This window comes from Mus caroli, chromosome 5, assembly GCF_900094665.2.
Source record: "Mus caroli chromosome 5, CAROLI_EIJ_v1.1, whole genome shotgun sequence".
Taxonomy (NCBI): Eukaryota; Metazoa; Chordata; class Mammalia; order Rodentia; family Muridae; genus Mus; species Mus caroli.
In genome coordinates, this window is record NC_034574.1 from 21,468,928 (window position 1) to 21,492,887 (window position 23,960).

Below are 23,960 nucleotides of genomic sequence, written 5' to 3' on the forward strand. Positions count from 1 at the left end.
CTGGCCTCGAACTCAGAAATCCGCCTGCCTCTGCCTCCCGAGTGCTGGGATTAAAGGCGTGCGCCACCACGCCCGGCTTCTTTTGCAAATCTTTAAGCTGGACCTAAAGTATGCTTCTGACGACCAACTTGACCCAGGCTGGAGTTCACGGTGAGTCTCAGGGCCACTCCCCTCCGACTGCCTGATCCTTCCAAGGTTCTGTCCCCATATAGCACCTGAGTGCGTAGTCTAGAGTGTGCGAGGGTGGAAGAGACGTGTGGATACTCACACGAGAACCCACAAGTCAGTACACAGGTGTAGGTGAGGACCAGAAGGAGTGGACTGAAGGAAACTCAGAAACTATGGTGATGTGCTGTGAGTGATCTGGCCAGTGCCAATGCCAGTGCCTGCCGAGGTCCAGCCTTGGCATGAGAAGGGTCCTGGAAAGGCAGGAATGGGAATGGTGCTGAGTAACTTGGAGTCAGTAGTTGATGCAAGTTCAGCTACTCTCTTTGTTCCCTGAAGATTCTTTTTTTCTTTTTTTTTTTAATTGGATATTTTCTTTATTTACATTTCAAATGTGATTCCCCTTCCCCAGTTTCCCCTGTCCCAGAAACCCCCTATCCCACCCCCATCCCCCTACTTCTACCAGAGTGTTCCCCTTTCTAAGAAGTACCGAAGCACCCATATGTTGTTCTTCCTTCTTCTTGAGTTTCATGTGGTCAGTGAATTTTATCTTGGGTATTCTGAGCTTTGGGGCTGATATTCACTTATCAATGAATGCATACCATGTGTTCTTTTATGTTGTGTTACCTCACTCAGGATGATATTTTCTAGTTTACCTAAGAATTTCATAAATTCATTGTTTTTAATTGCTGAGTAGTACTCAATTGTGTAAATGTACCACATTTTCTGTATCCATTCCTCTGTTGAGGGGCATCTGGGTTCTTTTCAGCTCTTGGCTACTATAAATAGGGCTTCTATGAACATGGTGGAGCATGTGTCCTTGCTATATGTTGGAAAATCCTTTGGGTATATGCCCAGGAGTGGTATCTGAGGAACTGCCAAACTGATTTCCAGAATGGTTGTACCAGCTTGCAATCCCACCAACAATGGAGGAGTGTTCTTCTTTCTCCACATCCTCACCAACATCTACTGGCACCTGAGTTTTTGATCTTAGCCATTCTGACTGGTGTGTACTGGCTAGTTTGGTGTCAACTTAACACAGGCTGAAGTTTTCACAGAGAAAGGAGCTTCAATTGTAGAAATGCCTCCAGGAGATCCAGCTGTAAGGCATTTTCTCAATTAGTGATCAAGGGGGGAGGTCCCCTTGTGGGTGGAGCCATCTCTGGGCTGGTAGTCTTGGTTCTATAAGAGAGCAAGCTGAGCAAGCTGAGCAAGCCAGGGGAGGCAAGCCAGTAAAGAACATCCCTCCATGACTCTGCATCAGCTCCTGCTCCCTGACCTGCTTGAGTTCTAGTCCTGACTTCCTTCAGTGATAAAGAGCAATATGGAAGTATAAGCCAAATATACTCTTTTCTCCCCAACTTGCTTCTTGGTTATGATGTTTGTGCAGGAATAGAAACCCTGACTAAGACACTGTTGTGTGGTGGAATCTGAAGATTCTCATCATTCTTTCTTCTTCTCCTTTCTTCCTCCTCATACTTTAGCCTTCTCCCCTCTAATGCTTTTGCCTTCTCCCCAACTGAAAGTCTGAATCCAGTCTTTTTTATTATTATTAGATATTTTCTTTATTTACATTTCAAATGTCATCCCCTTTCCTAGTTTCCCCTCTGAAAATCCCCTATACCCTCCCCTTCCACTGCTCCCCAACCCTCCCACTCCCATTTCTGCTCCTGGCATTCTCCTATACTGAGGCATAGAACCTTCACAGGACCTAGGGCCTGTCCTCCCACTGATGACCAACTAGGCCATCCTCTGCTACATATACAGCTAGATCACAAGTTCTACCATGTGTTTTCTTTGATTGGTGGTTTAGCTCTAAGGAGTGCTGGGGGTACTGGTTAGTTCATATTGATGTTCGTCCTATGGGGCTTCAGACCCCTTCAGCTCCTTGGATACTTTCTCTAGCTCCTTCATTGGGGACCTTGTGCTTTGTCTAATGGATGACTGTGAGCATCCTGTATTTGCCAGGCACTGGCAGAGCCTCTCGGGAGACAGCTATATCAGGCTCCTGTCAGCAAGCTCTTGTTGGCATCTGCCATAGTGTCTGGGTTTGTTGGTTGTTTATTGGATGGATCCCCAAGTGGGGCAGTCTCTGGATGGTCATTCCTTCAGTCTCTGCTCCGAACTTTGTCTCTGTAACTTCTTCCATGGGTATTTTGTTCCCCCTTCTAAGAAGGATTCTGAGATTCCGGGCTAATATCCACTTATCAGTGAGTGCATATCATGTGTGTTCTTTTGTGATTGGGTTATCTCATTTAGGATGATATCCTCCAGATCTATCCATTTGTCTAAGAATTTCATAAATTCATTGTTTTTAATAGCTGCGAACTCCACTGTGTAAATGTACCACATTTTCTGTATCCATTCCTCTGTTGAGGGATATCAGGGTTCTTTCCAGCTTCTGGCTATTATAAATAAGGCTGCTATGAACATAGTGGAGCATGTGTCCTTGTTATATGTTGGAGTATCTTTTGGGTCCTCAGGTAATACTATGTCCAGTATTGATGAACCGACAGACTGATTTCCAGAGTGGTTGTACCAGCTTACAATCCCACCAGCAATGGAGGAGTGTTCCTGTTTCTCCCCATCCTTGCCAGCATCTGCTGTTACCTGAGTTTTTGATCTTAGCCATTCTGACTGGTGTGAGGTGGAATTTGAAGGTTCTCATCATTCTTTCTTCTTCTCCTTTCTTCCTCCTCATTCTTTTGCTTCCTCCACTCTCATGCTTTTGCCTTCTCCCCACCTGAGAGTCTGAGTCCAGTCTTTTATTAACCAAAGTTACATAATCAAGGCTTTGATCATTAATAATCTTCAAAAATTCTTAAATTTGCATAAATTCTATGAATCCTGGAACAATAGTCCCAAATCCGATTTCCTTAGAGCAGAAATTAAAAGCAAAAGCACATTTTCTTGTAGGTTTTACACAGCCTGTTCTTCACAGGTAACTGGGCACAGTTCTTGTGGTTTTTCCGGTACAGCAGGCAGCAGTCTTTAGTAACTATGTTCATGTAGGAACAGAAAGATAACAGACTACTAAAATTAAAATGATTCCTTAGAAAGTTTTGAATTTATGAATCTTTCCAGGCATTATCATCTACAATTCTTCAAATAGCTGGGAGAATAAAATACTAACTTTCTATATGCTTCTACATCATCTTTTAAGTCACAGGTCCCCTTACACAGCCCTGGCAAGGGCCTGTCCCTGCCCTAATAGATCCCTGCTGCCATGCTAGGGGCCTTCTCTACCTCCATCACTTGTTCCCAGATTTCACTATCTTTCTTTTAAATCAGCAGTTATAAAACCTACCTTAGAGATGCAAGAATCAATGAGAGAAAAAATTGCTCTAAGATGCCCTATATGAGAATGGCAAAGCAGAGTCTAACCCTAACCCTAACCCTAACCCTAACCCTAACCCTAACCCTAACCCTAACCCTAACCCTAACCCTAACTGCCCCCAAACTGTCCACTGCAGTGCTTGATGGAGCTGCTTGGGAATGTGAAAACACAACTAAAGGGGGTTGTTGTAAGTTGAAATTGGGTATAATAAATAAATAGCAAAATAATTTCAACAAATAAAGTCTGCACCCTACCCCACCTTGGTGAACCAGGGCTGATTGGAATTAGTTACAGGGGGTATGGTCAACTCAAAGGCAGCTTCATCATATACAGGCTATGGAAATAGTACATGAACTTGGAAGGGGAACATAGCAAGAGGTTTCTAGGGAGAACTGGAAGGGAAGTGGGGTTAATATCAGGTGAACTGGAGAGTTAAGATAACTAACCCCCTTCACTCTTAGCAGGGCCCCCTAAGGAGTAGGCTTATACCAAACCAGAGTGTCTAAAGGCTAAGGGTATTCCCAACCTCTTCTGAGCCCAGGTTCTTCCTGCACACTAGATTCTTCCTGCATCATCAGTTAAGGATTTGGGGTTCTTAAATGGAAGTTGAATTGTGTGCCTTGATATTCTACCCAGAATTATTCAAGTCCAACTAACCACGGGTGAAAAAAAAATATCTAGAAAAAAAAATGAACATTTTGCTCATTAATATGGTACCTAAATGTGCTTGGCCCACATTGCAGGCTGTGGTTCTAAGATGTTGCACTGCAGTCTCAAGAAGCCTCTGCGCTTTCTTAGTTTGTGTGCCTGCATTCTCAAGGGCGGGGATTACTCCCACCTGTGTCCAAACGCTGCCTAATTAAACCAGGGTTTCACAGGAGGAGGAAGGGGTAGTGAGCTGCAAAGACTTAGCTTGCAGAAAACAGTAGTAGTGAGCTGGCTGCCCTCCTCAGTTATTGCCCCATAGAAGCTGACGGCGGGCAAAGGAAACCCACCAGCCCCTGAGCGCACGCATGCGGGGTGAAAAGGAGGCTACACCCCTTAGCTGTGTTTTTTAGGAACCTTGCCAAGGATCCTTGCGTGTCAGCCCTGCTCCTCCTCCGCTCCCTCCACTTTCTCGCCTTCACCAGTGCAGTGGCTCCTGGCAGAACCTCGCATGCCACCTCCCGACCATCCCCGGGTTTGGCGCCTGGAGAGAGGAGCAGGAACTGCAGGGGAGCGCGGCCCCTCTGAGTTGCTTTTTCTTAATTAAGCAGGGGCTGAGGGGCGTGCTGGGATACGCACCGACTGCACTTGCAGCCGGAGCTGCTGTGGGTCTGGAGGGCCTTGCAAAGAAGGCGCTGGAGGCCAGCGCCGATCCCTGGGGTCCGGGCCGCGTGGCTTCGGCGGGTGGCGCGTGTGTGCGCGCGCGGCTGTGGTGGCTTCCCAGCCCTTGGCGCAGGGCAGGGCTGCGAGGACATCCCGCACTCCACACCCAGTTTCTTGGTCCTCCTCGAGTCCTCTTGGAGCTGCTCCCACTTCTGGTTTGGAGAGACTTGGACTGTTTCCCAACGAGGCAGCCCTGGGCAGAGCGCCCTCAGAGCGCCTGGCGCCGGCCGGGGCTCCCTTTCTGGTGCGAGCAGCTGCTCTTTGGGCTCTGGGTTACGGACCTTAGGGCTTTGGGAGAGGGGGTTCAAAGAAGCTTGTAGTACTGATCCCAGACAATCTCCCCTGAGGCGCGCATCTGTCTTGCCAGCCTCCACGCGCGCAGGAAGTTTGCAAGGATCCGGACCCCCAACTTCTTGTGGACATGAATCAAACAGCCGGAGCCTCCAACAACGTCAGGTGTCCTCCAGGGAAAGGCCATAAGGTAAGAGACCCACGACGGAGGGGAGGGGACTGTTGGGTAGTCTAAAGAGTAGAGGGAGATTCACAAGCATTGGGAGTTGTCATGCATCCCTCCCTACCAGTGTGTCCTCCAGTGGCACACTGTAGATGTATGAAGTAGTGGCACACTGTAGACAGTAGATGGATGGCATGGATTTCCAAGGATGTGTGATGTTTAACAGACTCAGAGGTTTAACACAGATGTTTAACAGAGCCGGCTAAGAAGGCTTAGTGTGTGTGTGTGCCTGTTCTGGGGTACTGTACATAAGCTTGGAGATGCTCTGTTGCTAGTCCCAGTCTAGTGGATGCAGCTGTTTGCCTCTTTTGAGTTCTCTGGAAGGATAGGTCTGCAGGAGGCAGAGCCCCTGAATCAGCTTCTCCAGGCTGGAGCTCCCGAATAGGCTTCCCTGTGTTGTCAGTGCCACAGACAGGTGCTACATTTAACTTAATGGATCAGTGTGTGTGCCTGCAGTTATTCCTAGGAAATTAGTGAGGTTCAGAGAAAGTGGGGCACGCAGGAACCCTAGCAAAAGACTCTAGAAGCCAGCACAGGACAAGGCTCAAAAATGTTTACTTCACACACTTAACTGTACAAGTCCAGGTTCTCCCCACACCCATCTTGAGCATCACCCTTCCCTGTGGACACCCAGGCTTCCTGTTCTCTTTCTCAATCATCTGTGAGCAATTGTGAGCAAATTGTTCACTCGGATTCACAGGATAGCACACATCAATGCATACTTGCCAAATAGTCCAAAGTGCCTTCGCTAGTTTTTAATCTAAAGGTAAGTAAGTGCTTTGGAGTATTTGGTATCCAGCCTGAGTTTGCACGCTCAGCCTTTATCTTGTGCTTGTCATGTCTAAACTTTCATGTGGCATTGGCATGTCAGGAAAACGTTGCCATTGGGATCTTTTAGTTGCTTTTGGGGGTGTGAGGTTGGGGTCAGTAATGACATTGGGCTCATTTGGTCACTAAGGGAAGCCATGGTCTGTCACACTGACCATGGAGGGAGTAACAGGGAGCTATGGCCTTAGTATACTTTTATTTCAGATGAGTATTAGCCATCATCCCTCACCCCCAATCAGATGTGGGTGAAACATTTTAATCAGCAAGTCATGCGACTGCCCCCCCCCCCATTCTCATGAACTATGATCCGCTCATTTCCCAGTTCCACATTTGCCTTAATATCCAGATGAAATTCATAATGGCTGACATAAGATGTTAAATTAAAAAAATAATAAAGTTTCACACATCAGTGATTATATCATAGAGACTTCCGTGTGGTTCAGAATATCATTCAATAACTTCTTTGGAAAGAAAAGCCTCTGGTTCCAGTGGCAAAGAGCCTTTTTGGCAGAATTGGACTGCAGGATATTGACAGCAATAAAACCTTCTGGGAAGAGTTGGGCTACACACTAGCATTTAGTGGGTGCTAGATTGAGAACGCTTTAGTCACAAGTCATGTACTGGTGGTATGTCTATCCAACGTTCAGTCTATTAACCCTATTAACTCAGTAGTAAATAACCAATCCACCCTTCACGTCACAAATGCAAATCCTGCTGCAGTCCAAGGACTGAAACACTAGGTAAGAATTTCAGTGTTTTCTCTTGGAGTCCCCTCAGTCCACCTCTGATTATCCGCAATCTGAGGCAGCTGTCTCTCCATTGCCCAAGGTGAGGTATACTAGCTAAGGAGAAAGATGATAACTCCTGTTCTCAGAGAAGAGCCCCCTTAGGGTGAAGTTTGTCATGAAGATGTTTGCAGGAAGATAGCAATGGCAGAAGTGAGATGATGGCTCCTTATGAATAAGAACCAATAAACAGAGGCCCTGGCCATCAGCAATGCACAATGCAAACCAGAAGAGGTTTAGGTTACAATGTCTCTTAATAACATACAAAATTCAATAATATAAACTCAGGTTAATAGAAGTTTGGAAGAAGATGCTTCCATGCACCTGCTGCTCTGGCTCTTCTTGGGAGATGACCATGACGAACTCCCTTGTGCAGATGGTCTGTTCTGTGTGTTCCAATGTGTACTGGCACGTGCCAGTTTGGTGCATGAGGAAGCCAGAGAACAACTCTGGATGCTTTTTCTTAGCCATCATCCATGTTCAGTCTTTGAAATAGGATCACTCACTGTCCTGGAATTCTCCAAGTAGGGTAGGATGGCTGGCTGGTGAGCCTCAGGGATAGCCATTCTCAACCTTCCTAATGCTGCAACTCTTTAACACAGTTCTCCCTACTGTGGTGACCTCCCAAAGAGAAAATTACTTTTGTTGCTACTTCATATAATTTTGCTATTGTTGTGAACAATGTCAACATTTTTAGAGCTAGAGGTTTGCCAAAGGCCTTGCGATCCACAGGTTGAGAATTGCTGCTCAGGAAACTGTGTCTGCTTTACACGCAGATGTTCAGCCTTACAAATACTTTCCTTACTGAGCCTTCCTGTAGCTCAGTGCAGACAGTCCTAGGGGCACCTTGTCTTGTAGGTGGCTGCTCAGGGGTGGAGTTCAGTTATGCTGAAACAAGTTGTCAGTAGCTTTATTCTCAAACAGAGTCACCAGGACTAAGAAACAAAAGCTCAATGTTGTACCTTTTGTATCCTCCTAAAGTGGGAAAACCAACGATCTGAGGAAGGATACACAAGGAAACCACCAGCAGGGACTCCTCTGTAGGCAAGAGTCACTGCTCCAGCAAAGTAAAGTGCAGAAGCTAAGGCTGTATAAGACGGGAGATAAGTATGTCCCATGGGGGTCATAGAGTCACTCTTGAACTGAGCTGTGGTACTGGGCAGTGCCTGGGATCCAGTGAGTATTCATTAACAACTAGGGCTGTTGTGTAAGTAGCTGAGTCTAGACTAACAGGGGCAGACGAATCATGGTCTGATTCACGCCACAGAATCCCATCTTGTTAATGGCTCCTAGAAACTTACAAGATCTCTCTATTCTTGAATGAAGGCAACCAGATAGAGTCTTGTAGACAATGGAAAGCATGAACTGAAGACTGTGCAGCTTTAGCTCTGGAGGACTACACCACGCTCTCCTTGTGGTGGTTTGAATGGAAGTGGTCCCCACATGCTCATAGGGAATAGCACATGATAGGAGATGTGGCCTTGGAGTAAGTGTAGCCTTGTTGGAAGAAGTGTGTCAATGGAGCTTGCCTTGAAGTTCCAAATGCTCAAGCCAGGCCCAGTGTCACTCTCACTGCCTGCTGCCCAGGCGTCAGGATCTCCACACCTTCTCCAGCACCATGTCTGCCTGTGTGTCACCATGCTTCCCAATAATGGGACTAAATCTCTGAACCTGTAGGCCAGCCCCAATTGAATGTTTTTCTTCATAAGAGTTGTTATAGTCATGGTGTCTCTACACAGCGATAAAAACCCAAATTAAGACAGTTGCATAAAAAGTGGAATCCGACAGACGGTGAAAGAAAATCTAAGACAAACAGGGCTTCCTTCCCTCCTCAGAACTACAGAGAAAGCATGGCTCTTGTGGAGTACTTAAGCCACTGAACTAGCTCTCCAGCCCCACATTATGATCATCTGAGTGGGTATATGTATAACATCATTGTACTGTTCTTTTGAAAATATGTTCAATGTATTATTTAAAAATGATACATGCATACAATGTATTTTGATCATACCTATCCTTCCCCTTCTACTCCCTTTCCCTCAACTTCATGTTGGGCCTCTTCTTTTAGTTAATCCACTGGGTCCAATCAGTGCTGCTTGTCTGTGCACAAATGTGAAGGCAAACACTGTGACATGGGCAACCTTCTAGAAGCCACACCCCTTATGAAAAGTTAGTCTCCATCACAGCAGCTATCAACTGCATGGCTCCTCTGCTAGGGACTGACTCAGGATCCCTTCCCCCCCAGCTATGCTTGCAATTTACCTGGGTTTATCTTGTGCAGCTTTGATGTAGCTGCTAAGAATTTGTAAGTACAAAGGCTATGTCATATCCAGAGGACAGCATTTCCCCCACTCTCCCCCACTCTCCCCCACACTCCCCCACTCTGGTTCTTAATTCCTTCTGCTTTACCTTCCATGGTATTCTCTGACCCTTGAGTACGGAGAGGGGGGTGATATCCATCTATGGAGGAGAGGAGCACTCAGTCTGCATGGTTCTTGAGTGTGAACACGTAGATGATAATGTCCTTTGGCAATGTCAAAAAGCTGGATATGCCTGACAGCTTTTCTAAAGGAGGAACTTTGCTCATGGCTTTGTGTTGTCAGTCTCACACTAGCATCAAAGCACCAATTGATCAGTCCTCCCTCCCTGCAAGCCATGGAGTTTGCTCTCCAAAGCTTGCTCCTGGAAACTCAATTATTCCAGCACATCCTGAGGTTAGTTAACCTCTGTGTCTGGAGGGTTTTTTTCGAGAGGGGGGCTTCATTGTAGGGTCTTCAACAGCTTCTGGGTGTTCAAGACATTGCACAACCCTCTGAAGGCTTCTGCAGTGACAGTTTTCTCTCTGCCACTCTCTCCAATCCCTGTCACCTCTGATGTGAGACTTGAAAATGTGACCAAGCTTTTTACTTTCCTCTTCCAGGACTTATTTCACCATGAGCAAAGGTAGGGAAGATGCTACCATTTCACTTATGAGTACGCCAATTTCATGTAACATTAAGTGAAAAGGAACATGTATTAATAGAAACCATATTGGATCAATCAGATGATATTTTGTGGAATAATATTTTCACTCTTGTGTGTGCTTGGTACATGTACATATGAAATTTTCAGGTAGAAGGACACATTTTATTAACCAAGGTAAACTGGTGTTACAATATTGCAAAACATTCCTGCATATGTATTTACAAATGTACTTAGAAATGACAAAACCACAGTTTGCTTCAAAATAACCCAGACATACAAAAATGAGACTTAGGGAAAGCAGACCCTCATGTTTTGCTTTGCTTTGCTTTGCTTTGCTTTGCTTTGCTTTGCTTTGCTTTGCTTTGCTTTGCTTTGCTTTGTTTTGCTTTGCTTTGCTTTGCTTTGCTTTGCTTTGCTTTGCTTTGTTTTGTTTTTCTGGGTGATTTGAGAAGGGTTGGCCTTTCTTTTTGATTGTCCCCATTTTCTGGGTTAAATGCATAAAATGAATATAAGCTCATGCATAAGTTAAATTTCCAGATGCTATGACAGAAGGTGACAGATGCCAACCATCAGGATCAGAGAATCAAAGGATTGAGACACAGGTGGGAACAAGATCAGAGCAGGTAGCGAGGTTGCAAATCAAAACCAAAGAGCAAACTGGAGAATGGAATGGAAACTCCACAGAGGGAGTCAGTTCTGTGCTATGCTCATGCCATTGTGGGGAAGGAGATGGGATGGAAGGTGACACAGTGTGTCACAGCAGATCATTGAGGAGCCATGAGCTCACTTGAGCTCTTCTTGGCCCAAAGTGGCTTATGACTCAACTGATGATTAAATCAGTTGGGAAGGGGCATTCCAGAAAGGAAGAGCTAGCTGTCTAGAAATTGAGAGCAGAGCCTTCATGTAATAGAGAAGATGAGGATGCTTTTTTCCAATGAAGTGTGTGTCTAAATGTCTAAAAACCAAGTGAGAAATCCAGGAGGACAAAGCTCTACAGACTCAACAGAAGGTTCATAAAAGAAAAGAAAGGGAAACAGGAAGGATGTTGGGAAAGAGACAGCATCAAGACAGGTGTCATTTCCAAACATGACAAGGTGGCTGCACAGTAAAATCACAACAGCTGTGGCAGCATGCCTAAGATCTGTACAAGAGCAAACCAGACAAATTCCCAGCACGTTCAGAGGAAGGACTCGTGAGGTTCCATTCCTAGCTGAGAAAGTATTGGACTACTGGATGCTGAAGAAAGGACCCCTGGTTTTCTTCAGGGATAAGCTATCCATGCTCTAGTAGATATATCCCAATACCCATGTAAACAAGTACCACTAAGTGGACTTGGCAGTGTTTGGCAAAGAGCATGAAGTGGGAGTGAAAAGTGATATATAGTAGAAGAAATAGAAGGGAAGGAATGGGGGTTGAATTTGATGAATGCATATATATCATGCATGAAATCCTCAATCAATAAAAAAGCACTGCTACTAACAAGGGAGGTGAGGGGAACAAAGGAAGTCTTTAGACTAGGCAAGCTCTATGGGAGAGGTGGGAAGAGAGCTGATAGAAGAGGAAAGAGAAGAGAGAGCCAGTTCTGATCAGCAAAAGGAGAGCAGCAAGCATTTAAGCAAAGTCTCTTCTTGAGGAGAAGTTTGGAACTGACAAACACATTGGAGTAAAGCCTGGGTTTCTAAACATCTCCTATTTATCTCAGGATACAGAGAAGTGTGAACTTTGAGCCAAATGTTGGAAGAAATAAACTGTGAATTGCTGATTTATAATTGAAGCTCAAGGTCTAGAGTGGGTGACCCCCACAGAGTGCATGATGCTAATCCTGGGCATCAAGTTTACTGATGAAGGATACAGGTGTAGCTTCATTTCCAGCTGTGGATAAGATAATCTGTTTTAACTGTCACACTCAGTATCTCTACAAAAACACAGAAGGGAAAGCTGCTTTCTTTTAAACAGCTCTGTGTCTGGGCAAAATGGGGGGTCACCAACTATAGAAGCTGCAAAAAGAAAGAAAGGAGAGAGAGAGCATTTATATAATTAAGAATACACCAAAATAGTCAAGACCTCATGCACTGTGCCTAGATCTCTCCTGAGACTCCAGCTGCACCCACCTAAGCACCAGTAAGATTCCAGTGACCTAAGAAAGGATCAAAAAACTAAATTTGCGTTTGGGTTGCCACTCAACTAAATTATTCACAAGAACAAACCACCAATAAATCTTCAGAGAAACATAAGAGAATCCAGAATTTTCAAATGCTCACAATTTCCAAGAAAAGTTGGACTTTAAGCACAAGAAAAGAAACATAACACAGATAATCAAGGAGAAACTGCAGTTGACATGGCTTGATCCCAAAGTGGGACAATTGGAATGTTAGCACTATCAGACAAGGGTCTGTAGTGGTTACTGTAATGTAGTTCCTCAAAGACAGAAAGGATGCTTAACACAGATGAAAGCATTGTAGCTTCAAGAAGGAAATTGGGAATATGAATAAGGAACAAAGTAGAAATTCTAATAATTATTTTAAAGTAGCACCAGAAACAAATGATTACCAAACAGCAGATTAGAAAGGATATTCAATAAAGGTGAAGACAGAACAACAGAGTTATAGCCAAAATGAGGAAAAAATAGAATTAATCTAAGGAGTGTCACTTGCAGGTTTTTCTCCCTGGGGGAGATTAGAAATATATCAATCCCCAGGTCCCAAGATCCCAACCACAGGACAAAGTACAATTCCACCACAGTTCACCCTGGGGTACCAATGAGTTTACTGGGCTTACTCACAGGGCATGGGCAAGGAGTGACTGACAGGAGTCGGGGTGACCTGGAAAGAGCTGCACTGGAAAGGCTGCAGCCACCATGACCAGTGACTCCTCTCTTGTGTCTGTGTAGATGGAGCACCCTTCCCCTGTCTTCTCCAGCCCATATACTCTACCCATCTCTGAGACACCAAGACCAGTGTAATTCAGGTAGAACTGATTGGGAGAAATGGCTGATAATCAATGAGGGTCTGTGTTAGTTGGTGTTCTAATCCTGTGAAGAGATAACGATGACCACAGCAACATTTCACTGGCACTGGCTTACAGGTTCAGAGGTCTAGTACATTATTGTCACGATCTGAAAGTGTAGCAGCATGCAGGCAAACAAGGTGCTGGAAAATAGCTGAGAGTTCTACATCCTGGTCCTCACGAAACAAGAAGAAAGACTGAGATACTATGTCTGGCTTGAGCTTCTGAAACCTCTAAACCTACCCTAGTGATATACATCCTCCAACAAGACTATGCCTACTCCAACAAGATTCAGCTCCTAATGGTGCCACTCTCTATGGAACAAGAAAAAATGGTTTCCTGCCTTAGGGGGGAGGAAGGGAGGGAAAGAAAGAAGGAGAGAGAGAGAGAGAGAGAGAGAGAGAGAGAGAGAGAGAGAGAGAGAGAGAGATGAAGGTAGTAGGACACTATCCTTAAAGTACTTAAAGAAAGGCCAACTCCTGTCAGATCACCCAGAAAAACAAAACAAAGCAAAGCAAAGCAAAGCAAAGCAAAGCAAAGCAAAGCAAAGCAAAGCAAAGCAAAGCAAAGCAAAGCAAAGCAAAGCAAAGCAAAGCATGAGGGTTGTTGTCTTGCAAATCTCTCACACCTAACATGTAGCATTTTTAAAGACAGGGTCTAATCTGGAAGGTCATTTCCTCCAATCCCCTCATAGCTTGAAATTCAAGATAAGGTAGCTGATTAATGAGAAAGCCCGCTCCCCACTCCATTCTCACCAAGTTGTGCCCCACCACATTGTTCCATGGTTTATCTGCCCTGTTGGAGCATACAAAGACAAGGGTCACATCCAGCATTGGTGCAGGCACAGTACATCCTGTTGAATAGCATAAAAACACCTCTCTACTGCCGAGTACTAGGGAGTGGGTGGCACATTCATTGTGTATTTTCCACATCACCCTTCATTATATTAAACAGGAAGTCTACTTATTTGATAATTTCAGAAAGAAACAGGAAAGGGCACCATATAAATAAAAAATGTAAATTCTTTTTACTAACCAGGAACTAAATCACCCTGAAGGATTTTAGAAAGTTCACTGTGGTCCATACAAGATAAATTGCCTTAATGACTTCCAGTATATCAGTGAAAATCTATTTATGTTATTTTGGTTTTACATTTTATTGATTTTTAAAATTTTAATTGTCCCTATTTTCTGAGTTAAATGCATAAAATGAATATAAGCTCATGCATAAGTTAAATTTCCAGGAATACAGAGCAGTAAATGAGTAGAAATTGTTTTCCTAGTTTTATTTATTGGACCTTCTTTTTTTTCCGGTCAAAAGCTGAATCTTGAGTGTGCGACATGGCTGCGCCCTTTCTAAAGGCTTCCAAGTATGACTCAACCAGATAAGACCTGAGAATATTTGGGAAACTTTCTTTCAATGATATGGCTTGTGGACAGAATATTTTTCTTGTTATCCCCTACACAATATATTAGCACAACTATTTGCAATACTATTGCTATGTGATTTAAGAAATCTAGAGATTATTTGAAGGCAGACAAATATTTTTTGTTTGTTTGTTTTTGGTTTTTCGAGACAGGGTTTCTCTGTATAGCCCTGGCTGTCCTGGAACTCACTTTGTAGACCAGGCTGGCCTCGAACTCAGAAATCTGCCTGCCACTGCCTCTCGAGTGCTCGGATTAAAGGTATGCACCACCACGCCCGGCGAAGGCAGACAAATATTATACAGCCTTATATACCTGTAGGTGATTTGTGAACATCTGAAGAGTATTACGTCTGTAGTGGTCCAGGACCTCATCACTGAATACCAATAAGCATCATATTTTAATTCTCTCATACTTCGTACTGCTTAAAGAAAACATGGTGGGATTTTATGGAATCTCCAAAGCTGACACTGTCTTTGCACATGGTCTTGCAAACTGTTTTCTCAACAGAGGTGAAATAATTTAAACTCCTTGCTCATCCTCTGCTGGATGTGTTAGGGTTTTGAATATTTGTGCTGTTTTTATATTGCAATGATCATATGATGTGTGCTCTCTCCATGTTGTTCTTTCTTATGAAGATTCCAAAAAGAATATTAAGAAACCATAAGGCATAGATACATAACTGACAAATATAAAATTGCACCAGGCTAAGTGTGCAAAAGCCAAATATATCCATGTTCTTCAGGGTATCTATTTACTTATATTTACTTATTTTGAAATAGTCTCCCATATCTCACATGGGCCTCAAACTCTCTATGGAGCTAAAGATGGCCTTTGAACTTCAGATTCTCCTGCCTCCACCTCCAGAGTGCTGGTATTGTACATGTGCACCCCTCACTTAGCTATGTAATTCTGTAGACCAAACCAAGAGTTCCATGCATGTTGGCAAACACTACCAATGGTGCTATATTCCCAGACCTTAAAAGTTCTTTTTTTTTCCTGTTCCAAAGTCTTTATTGTTATTGTTTTAGAAAATATGATCCATCTACTCATTAGAATAAAGACCTGCATCTAGGGATCCATCAGTAATGTTGAAAAGACCTCTGGCTTATCCACCTCTACTCATAAGTCTCTTCATGGGCACAATAGTTGTAGTAAATCAGATCTTCAGACTTAAACCATAGATGGTTCTCTTTCTCAGTACTTTGTCCTGAATCACTGGTATGAATGATGTTCCTTCCCACTTGAGTGCAGAAATCCACTTGAATTGTGCCTGGCTTAGAATCACCTGGATTGGACTCTCCCAGCATTACTCTCTGTCTTCATCACTTTGAGTCCCTCCTAGATCATGGTCACCATGGGCCCTGAGTTCATGTACATCATCAGCCCCAGGAAGAAAGGACAGTCTTTCAGGTCAGTGCTGCTTCACGTGGTTTTTAGAACCCCCAAGGATCTTCATGGTCACCAGGCAGAACCCCTTGTGCTCCAATTCCCACCAGGTTGTGTTGCATGCCATCTGGCTTGATGGTAATAAAGGTGCACTTGGTCCCAAAGCCATCATATTGGCTCTGGTAGTGGGTTGGTGCAGTCACTGGGAGGAGGGGGTACAGAGAGGTGACCTTGCAAATTATCCTGCCTTCCTTCCTTCCTTCTTTCTTTTTTAATCTTTTCTTTTTGGGGGGAGGCTATAATTGTAGGGTCACACCTGGGAGGACAGGGGAGTAAGGATGATCAGGGTACATTATGTGAAATATCCAAATAATCAATAAAATATTATATTAAAAATCTGATAGAATATTGGGCCATTCTAAAGCACCTGGATTGTCCACCTCAGGATTGTTACTGAAAGAGACTAACAGCAGAGAAAATGGAAGGCAACAGATAAGACCTTGTTAGCTGAACTGGGTTCCCTGTTTGTTACTTGTCACATCTCAGAGTACTTACTTCTGAGGGTGGATGCCATACAGCTAGGCCTTGAGGTTCTATCAAGATTTAATGTTGCTAGTCTTCCAGCCTGCAAAGTGTCTAGGCACATTGATGGCCATTAGTAATTGAGATCTGAACGTAGGGATCAAAGAAGATTCTGTAGTGAAATATTCTCAGTAATAACACCAGTGGGTCCTTAAGCCTCTGGAGTTTACCAAGGGACAATATGGCCAGGTTCTATATTTGAATCCTAGCACTGCCACATAAATTATTTGTTGCAGAGTAATGTGGGACTGTGAGTAGATACTATTTCTGTGTTTTCTTATCATGATAGACATTTGGAAACTTCAGATTTGGGAATATTACCAACAAGGTGTTATAAGCCTTTGTGCACAAGTATTTTTGGAAGTATCTGTCATCTCATGTAGAGAAGAGTATCTGTACCATATGGTTGGTATGTGATTGTGTGTGTGTGTGTGTGTGTGTGTGTGTGTGTGTGCATTCGAAAACCAGAGATCAAATCTTGAGTGTCATTTCTAAGGAGCCATGTACCTTGATTTTTGAGACAGAGAGGGAGAGGGAAAGATATATCTCACATTTTTTTCTGACATGGAATTTACCACATAGGCTTACCAGGAGACACATATACATGTTTATCTCAACCCCCTCAATGCTGGCATTATAAGCATATTACAAAGTCCAAGCTGTTTATGTGGCTTATTGGCCTTGAATTAAGGTTCTCATGCTTGTGCAGTGGCTACTTTGCTGACTGAGCTGTTTCTCCTGCTCCATGTTTCCTGCAGTGGTTTTAGAATTTCACTTTCTATACATGTAAAACAGGCTTTCAGTATCTCCAAATCTTTGCCAAGTCTCTGAATGACTTTTTTTTTTTTGCTGGTAAGCATCTCAGCAAGTGGATAATGTTGTCTTGGTATAGCTGAGATGTGTATTTTACCAGTTACTAATTGCATTGAACATTTTTCTGCTTGCTGTCTATCCACACATCTTTGCTGAGGAGTACATGGAAATCTCTGACATATCCCTATAGTGACAATTTTAGACTTTGGTTTATTTTCAAAAACACAGAAATATTACAAGAATATGTCCAGAAATATTACAAGAATATGTTTTTATTTCAATCCCAGGTGTGGAATATGGGACTGCTTCAGATTGTCCACAGAAGCTGGCTATGATTTGCCTCATGTACTAGCAGGGCCGTGATTTTGCCAGTGCCTGATAGTTTCCGCTAATGTGTTACATTGGATATTCTGGGGACTTTTCAGAGGGTATAAAAGTACTAGGTCCCTAAGAGTCGTGGTGGGTTGGTTGGTTGTTGTTGGTCACAGTGTGTTAATTGGTCTGGCAAAAGAAGAAACAGCAAGAAGAAATTAAATTTCCTGACAGGTGCTATTATTTCCTTATATTGAGGGCAAAGCTACTCCCATAGAAAGAGCAGAATGGTTTGGAAATACTGGGAAATGTGTGCTCTGGAAAAGTGTTGTTAATAATCAGAGGCCAAAATTAAATTTCCTAGCAAATAAGATTGAAGTAGAAGGGTTAATGGATACAGGAGCTGATATAACTATCATTTCACAAAAATCTTGGAACTTGGAATGGCTATTTTAAAGGTTTATACTTAGTTTCTAGGAATTGAAAAGTTATCTCAGATAAAACAAAGTATGTGATGGGTTAAATATGTGGAACCAAAATGCCAAACAGAAAAGTTAAGGCCTTATGTGGATGACATACCATAAATTTATGGGGAAGGGATCTTTTACAACAGTGGAGTACTCAGATTAATATTCCTGAAAGACAGCCCATGAAGGAATTAGGGGTGAAATGGTGGGTGCTCTTAGGGGTATGTATTGATATATGTCATCAAAAATGACCCCAGGCTGTGTCAATTATCCAAACACAGGACATTACAGGTATTGAGTTTTCAAATTTATAAGTGGGGGATGGAGTGGGGGGAATTGATGAAGTATCAAAGCACTACCCTTAAAGTGGTTGACAGACAAGTCTGTGTGGTAGAGTAATGGCCCTTAACTAAGGCAAAATTACAGGCACTTGAACAGCTGGTACAGGAACAGCTAGAAATTCAAAATATAGGAGAGTCTATATGCCTATCAAACCTCCCAAATTTGTTATAAAAACAAAGAAAGAAACCAGAGAGATGGAGGATGTTAACAGATTTAAAAGTGTGAATAAAGTAATTCAACCAATGTATCCCTTATAGCCTGGAATTCCTTTACTTTCTGTATTACTTAAGGCATGTCCTATGATAATAATTTATTTAAAAGATTTTTTTTTACTATACCATTGCAAGAGCTGGATAGGGAAAGGTTTGCTTTCATCATACTTATTTATAATAATGTTCAACCTGTAAAATGATATCAATGGAAAGTTCTTCCACAAAAAAATGTTAAACCGTCCAACTCTATGCCAATATTTTGTGCAACAACCACTAGAAATAATTCTTACACAATTTTCTCAATACAGTATCATTTCATGGATGATATTTTGTTGGCTGATTCTGATGCAGCTACTGTAGAGGAAATGTTTAAAGAAATATAATGAAGTCTGTCAAGCTATTGGTTACAGATTGCTCCCAAAAAACTAAAGAGAGGAGAATAAATCTATTAACTATTTGGGTTATAAAATAACTCAACAAAAAATTCAACTATAAAAGGTACAGATCAGAAGAGATCAGTTCCAAGCTCTTAATGATTGTCAAAGATTATTGGGAGATATTAATTGGCTGTGATCTACACTAGATTAACTACTCAAGAGTTTAGTAATTTGTTTCAAATGTTACTAGGAGATTCAGACGTAAACAGTCCAAGATTGTTAACAGCTGAAGCAGAGAAAGAGAAAGAGGACGAGGACGAGGAAGAGGAAGAGGAAGAAAGAGGAAGAGGAAGAGGAAGAGGAAGAAAGAGGAAGAGGAAGAGGAAGAAAGAGGAAGAGGAAGGGAAAGAGAAATGGAAAAAGGGAAAGGGAAAGAGAGAGAGAGAGTGAGTCAATTCTTGTAGAACAGTGACTACAACACACACATTGATCACATAGATATCAAACTTAATTGTAGTTTGATTATTTTACCTTTAATTCATTCTTCTACTGAACTCATTATTCAAAGTGAAGATAATATTATAGACTATATTTTCTTAGCACACAAACAAGGTAAGAAATTGAAGACTTACACAAAAATCTGATTTAACCATAAAAGTAGAATAAGACTATATCAATGGTCAGGAACAGACCTAGCAGAAGTTGTAGTAAATTATGTCATTCTAGGTAATTAGTGAAGATGGGCAAAGAGCTTGTAGCAACTATTTTGGAGAAATTGACAGCAAATATCCTAAAAGCAAACATTTTCAGTTTATAGAAAGAACTAATGATATTGAAAAAAAAAACAAAAATGTATTGTAAAAGGAATGCCAACTCCTAAAGTGACTGCATTCTATACTGATGTAAATAAGTTAGGAGTCACAGGCAATAAATAAGAGAAACAAAGCAAACTAATTCAAAGCCCATATGCTTACATTTAAAATTAGAACTGTATGCAATTCTTATAGTATTATTAGATTTTGCTGAATCTTTTAATATAATTACAAATCCTCAATATACAGAAAGAGTTGTTTTCTTAAACTGCTGAATTTCTTCCTGATAATTCAGAATTAACCTCTTGTTTATTAACAAAAAATCAGAAATAGAAACTATATGTTATCCATATTCAGTCTCATACAGGCTTGCTAGGTTCATTAGCACAAGGTAACAAAGAAATTGACCAGTTGTTAATAGGACATGTATCAGAAGTCTCAAGTTTTCATGAAAAACACCATGTTAACATAAATGTTTAAAGAAAAAAATTCTATCACTTGGCAAGAAGCCAAGGAAACTATAAGAAACTGTCCTTACTTGTTTTTTTTTGGTTTTTTGTTTTTGTTTTTTGTTTTTTGTTTTTGTTTTTGTTTTTTTATAACTATACTGTATTAATCACTGGAAGTAACTCTAAAGGTACCAAAAGAAATGAAATCTGGCAGATAGATGTATTTCATTTTGCATAATCTGGAAAACTAAAGTTTGGAAAGAACATCATTGATACATATTCAGAGTTTCAACCGGCCACTGGTTTGAATTCTGAAAAGTCTGATTCTGTAACTGTACATTTACTGGAAACAATGGCTATTATAGGGATACCTGTGTACATTAAGATGAAAAATTTCCCTACATGTATCTCCATTAAGATTAAACCATTCTTACCATATTATAAAGCATATTACAGACATACCACAATATCTTACAGGACAAGCAGTTACAGAAAGATCTAATTACACCTTAAAAGAAACACTTATAAAACAAAAAGGAAGCTGGGCAGTGGTGGTGCATGCCTTAAATGCCAGCACTTGGGAGGCAGACACAAGCGGATCTCTGAGTTCGAGGCCAGTCTGGTCTACAGAGTGAGTTCCAGGACAGCCAGGGCTACACAGAGAAACCCTGTCTCAAAAACAAACAAACAAACAAAGAAATAAAACAAAAAAGAAGAATATAGATCCCCAGGTATTGACTAAATAATGTTGAGTTAATTTTAAATTTTCTGAATGCTAGTGAGAAAGGAATAGCAGCAGCTAAGAGACACTGGGCTATGAAAAAAAAAAAAACTGTGGAATTAAATCAGCCTATATACTATAATATCATGTTAACATCAGAATGGAAGCTCTCAAAAGGTTTGCATTGTAGACATGGACTTATTTATGTTTCCATGGGAAATAAAAATCTGTGGATACATCAAACTGATAAAGATTAGAATCGAGCAAGAGAGGACGCCTGAAAACCTTGGAACTGATCCAAAAAGAGCTTAGTTCTTTGAAAATGTCTCTGCTTATAGTTTCCTGCTACTTGTAGTACAACTAATGACTTAAAACAAAAAGAATAAATATAGTGACAGTTATGGAGTTTTGGTTCCTTTTTTGAAAACTCAGAAATATGAAAATGTATTTTCATTTTAATGCCAGGTGTAGAGTTGTGGGCCTGTGCACCAGAGGCTGTCCACAGAGATCTCTGACCAGGTTCTGGTGAAGGGAAGCATGTGCAGGCAGGGAGGGGAAGTCACTTCTGCAGCTTCTGCTGCTGCAGTTGGCTCCACCTCTGTCTCTGCCGTGCCTTCCAGGTTACTTGGTAACTCTGTTGTCCCATGCAGATGGAAGTCAGCACCCAGAAGGTCACTGGGGTTCCAGACCTTTGCTTGACTGGGGACCAGGCTGTCTGTACACAACCCACCACCCCACATGGAATATGGGGCTGCTTCAGATTGTCCACAACAGCTATCATTTGCCTTGTATACTAGCAACAATGTCAACCCCCTCCCTCTATTCGTTTTTCTCTATCTAGTGTTAAAAGGGGATTAAAAGGATGGAAAATTAGTGGGAAAGTATGGAAGAAAGAAACAACCACAAAGTAGTTAATGCTGGTTATACATTTCCAATGGCCCACTTGCTTTATGTTGAATTATCAAGCACATGATTTGCTAAATGCCCCTTTTCTTCCATGGCAAGTTTTTAAGACTATAAATTTGCAATTTGGTTGTTTATATGCAAGAGGAAAAAATCAGCTTTGACCCATACCCATCACTGTAAGGAAATATTTGCTAAAAAATGAGTCATAAATGCAGATGTCAAACCTGAAATCTTAAAAGATCCAGAAAGATGTATGAGATAGTGACCTTCTCAGAGAGCTAACTTTGGCCTGTACTTACTGTCTTTTGTTTAAACATCCATGTTTGAAATAAAGAACTTCCTGAAGTATCACCATCCCTGATCTCAAGCTGTACTACAGAGTAATACTAATAAAAACATGGTATTGGTATATAAATAGACAGGTTGATCAATGGAATTGAAGTGAAGAACCTGAAATAAACCCCCACATATCTATGGACACATGGTTCTTGACAAGGAAGGCAAAGCCATACAATGGAAAAAAGAAAGCATCCTCAACAAATGATGCTGGTCTGTTTGCCTGCATGTGGAAGAATGCACATAGATCTGTATCTACCATCCTGCACAAAATTCAATCCCAAGTGGATCAAAGACCTTAACATAAAATCAGATACACTAAATCTAATAGAAGAAAAACTGGAGAATAGCCTCAAATGCATTGGTACAGGAGACAATTTCTTGAACAGAACACCAATGGCTCAGGTTCTTAAGATCAACAGTTGGTAAATGGGACTCTAGGAAACCAAAAGGCTTATGTAAGGCAAAAGACACAGTCAATAGGACAAAACAGCAGNCTACAGATTGGAAAAAGATCTTCACTAAACCTACATCCAAGAGAGGGTTAATATCCAAAATATATAACAAACACAAGAAATTAGACACCAACAAACCAAATAACCCAATTAAAAATTTAAAATGGGTTAGGGTTTTACTGCTGTGAATAAATACCAGGACCACGGGAACTCTTATAAGAACAACATTTAATTGGTGCTGGTTTATAGTTCAAAGGTTCAATCCATTATCATCAAGACTGGAGCATGGCATGCTCAGGCAGACCCGGTGCAGGAGGAGCTGGGAGTTCAACATCTTGTTCTGAAAGCAAACAGAAGACTGACTTCCAGGAAGCTAGGAGGAAGGTCTCAAAGCACACCCCTACAGTGAGACACTTCCTCCAACAAGACCACACCTACTCCAACAATAGTGCCACTCCCTGTGCCAAGCATAGTCAAACCACCATAGTTACAGAGCTAAACAGAATTCTCAAGACAAAAATCTCAAATGGTAGAGAAGCACTTAAAGAAATGTCCAAAGTCCTTAATCTTCAAGGAAATGCAAATCAAAATGACTCTGAGATTCTATCTAACACCCATCAGAATGGCTAGGATAAAAAACTGAAGCAATAGCACATACTGGTAAGGAGAAAGAGGAACACTCCTCCATTGGTGGTGAGAGTGCAAACTTGTACAACCACTCTGGAAATCAATCTGGCAGTTTCTCAGAAAATTAGGAATAGTTCTACCTGAAGACCCAGTTGTACCACTCCTGGGCATCTACCCAAAAGATGCTTCACCATACCACAAGGACACATGCTCCAGTATGTTCATAGCAGCTTTAACAATAATTTCCAGTTTCATCCATTTTCCTGGAAACATCATAATTGTAATTTTCTTTGCACTTGATTATTATTCCATCATTTAAATTATTACCGTCTGTTCATCAATTGGTAGACATCTATGTTGATTCTATTTCCTGGATATTTTGGCAGCAAGGGGCATGGATGTCCATGTGTTCCTCTTGTAGGACATAGAGCCAGTTGGTTGTGTGCCCAGGGTGGGAATAGCTGGGTCATATTTCTATTCTATTTCTAGATTTTTGAGAAAAGTCCATACTGACTTCCAAAATGGCTATATCCCCACAAACAGTGGATAAAGGTTCTCCTTGCCCCACATTTTTCATCAACATTTGTAGTCATTTATATTTCTAATTTTGGTCATTCTGATGGGGTTAAGATGGAACTTTAAAGACATTTTCCATGGTGGCTAAAGATACTGAACAGTTTTTAAAGGGCTTGCTAGCCATTTATATTTCTTTCTCTTTAAAATGAGAACATTTCATTCAGTTCCATAACCTATTTTTAATTAGCTTGTT

General features: G+C 41.7%; 1 protein-coding gene and 1 pseudogene across 1 annotated transcript in view; one reads left to right on the forward strand and one right to left on the reverse strand.

Moving 5' to 3' along the window:
* Positions 1-4,590: 4,590 nt before the first annotated feature.
* Positions 4,591-23,960, forward strand: part of Dpp6 (dipeptidyl peptidase like 6) — a 927,623-nt gene continuing 908,253 nt past the window's right edge. Inside the window, exon 1 of the mRNA XM_021163977.1 lies at positions 4,591-5,351. Coding sequence (XP_021019636.1) covers positions 5,292-5,351 — 60 coding nt within the window. The 5' untranslated portion in view covers positions 4,591-5,291. The remainder of the gene's footprint in view (positions 5,352-23,960) is intronic.
* LOC110294073 lies at positions 15,510-17,109 on the reverse strand (annotated as a pseudogene).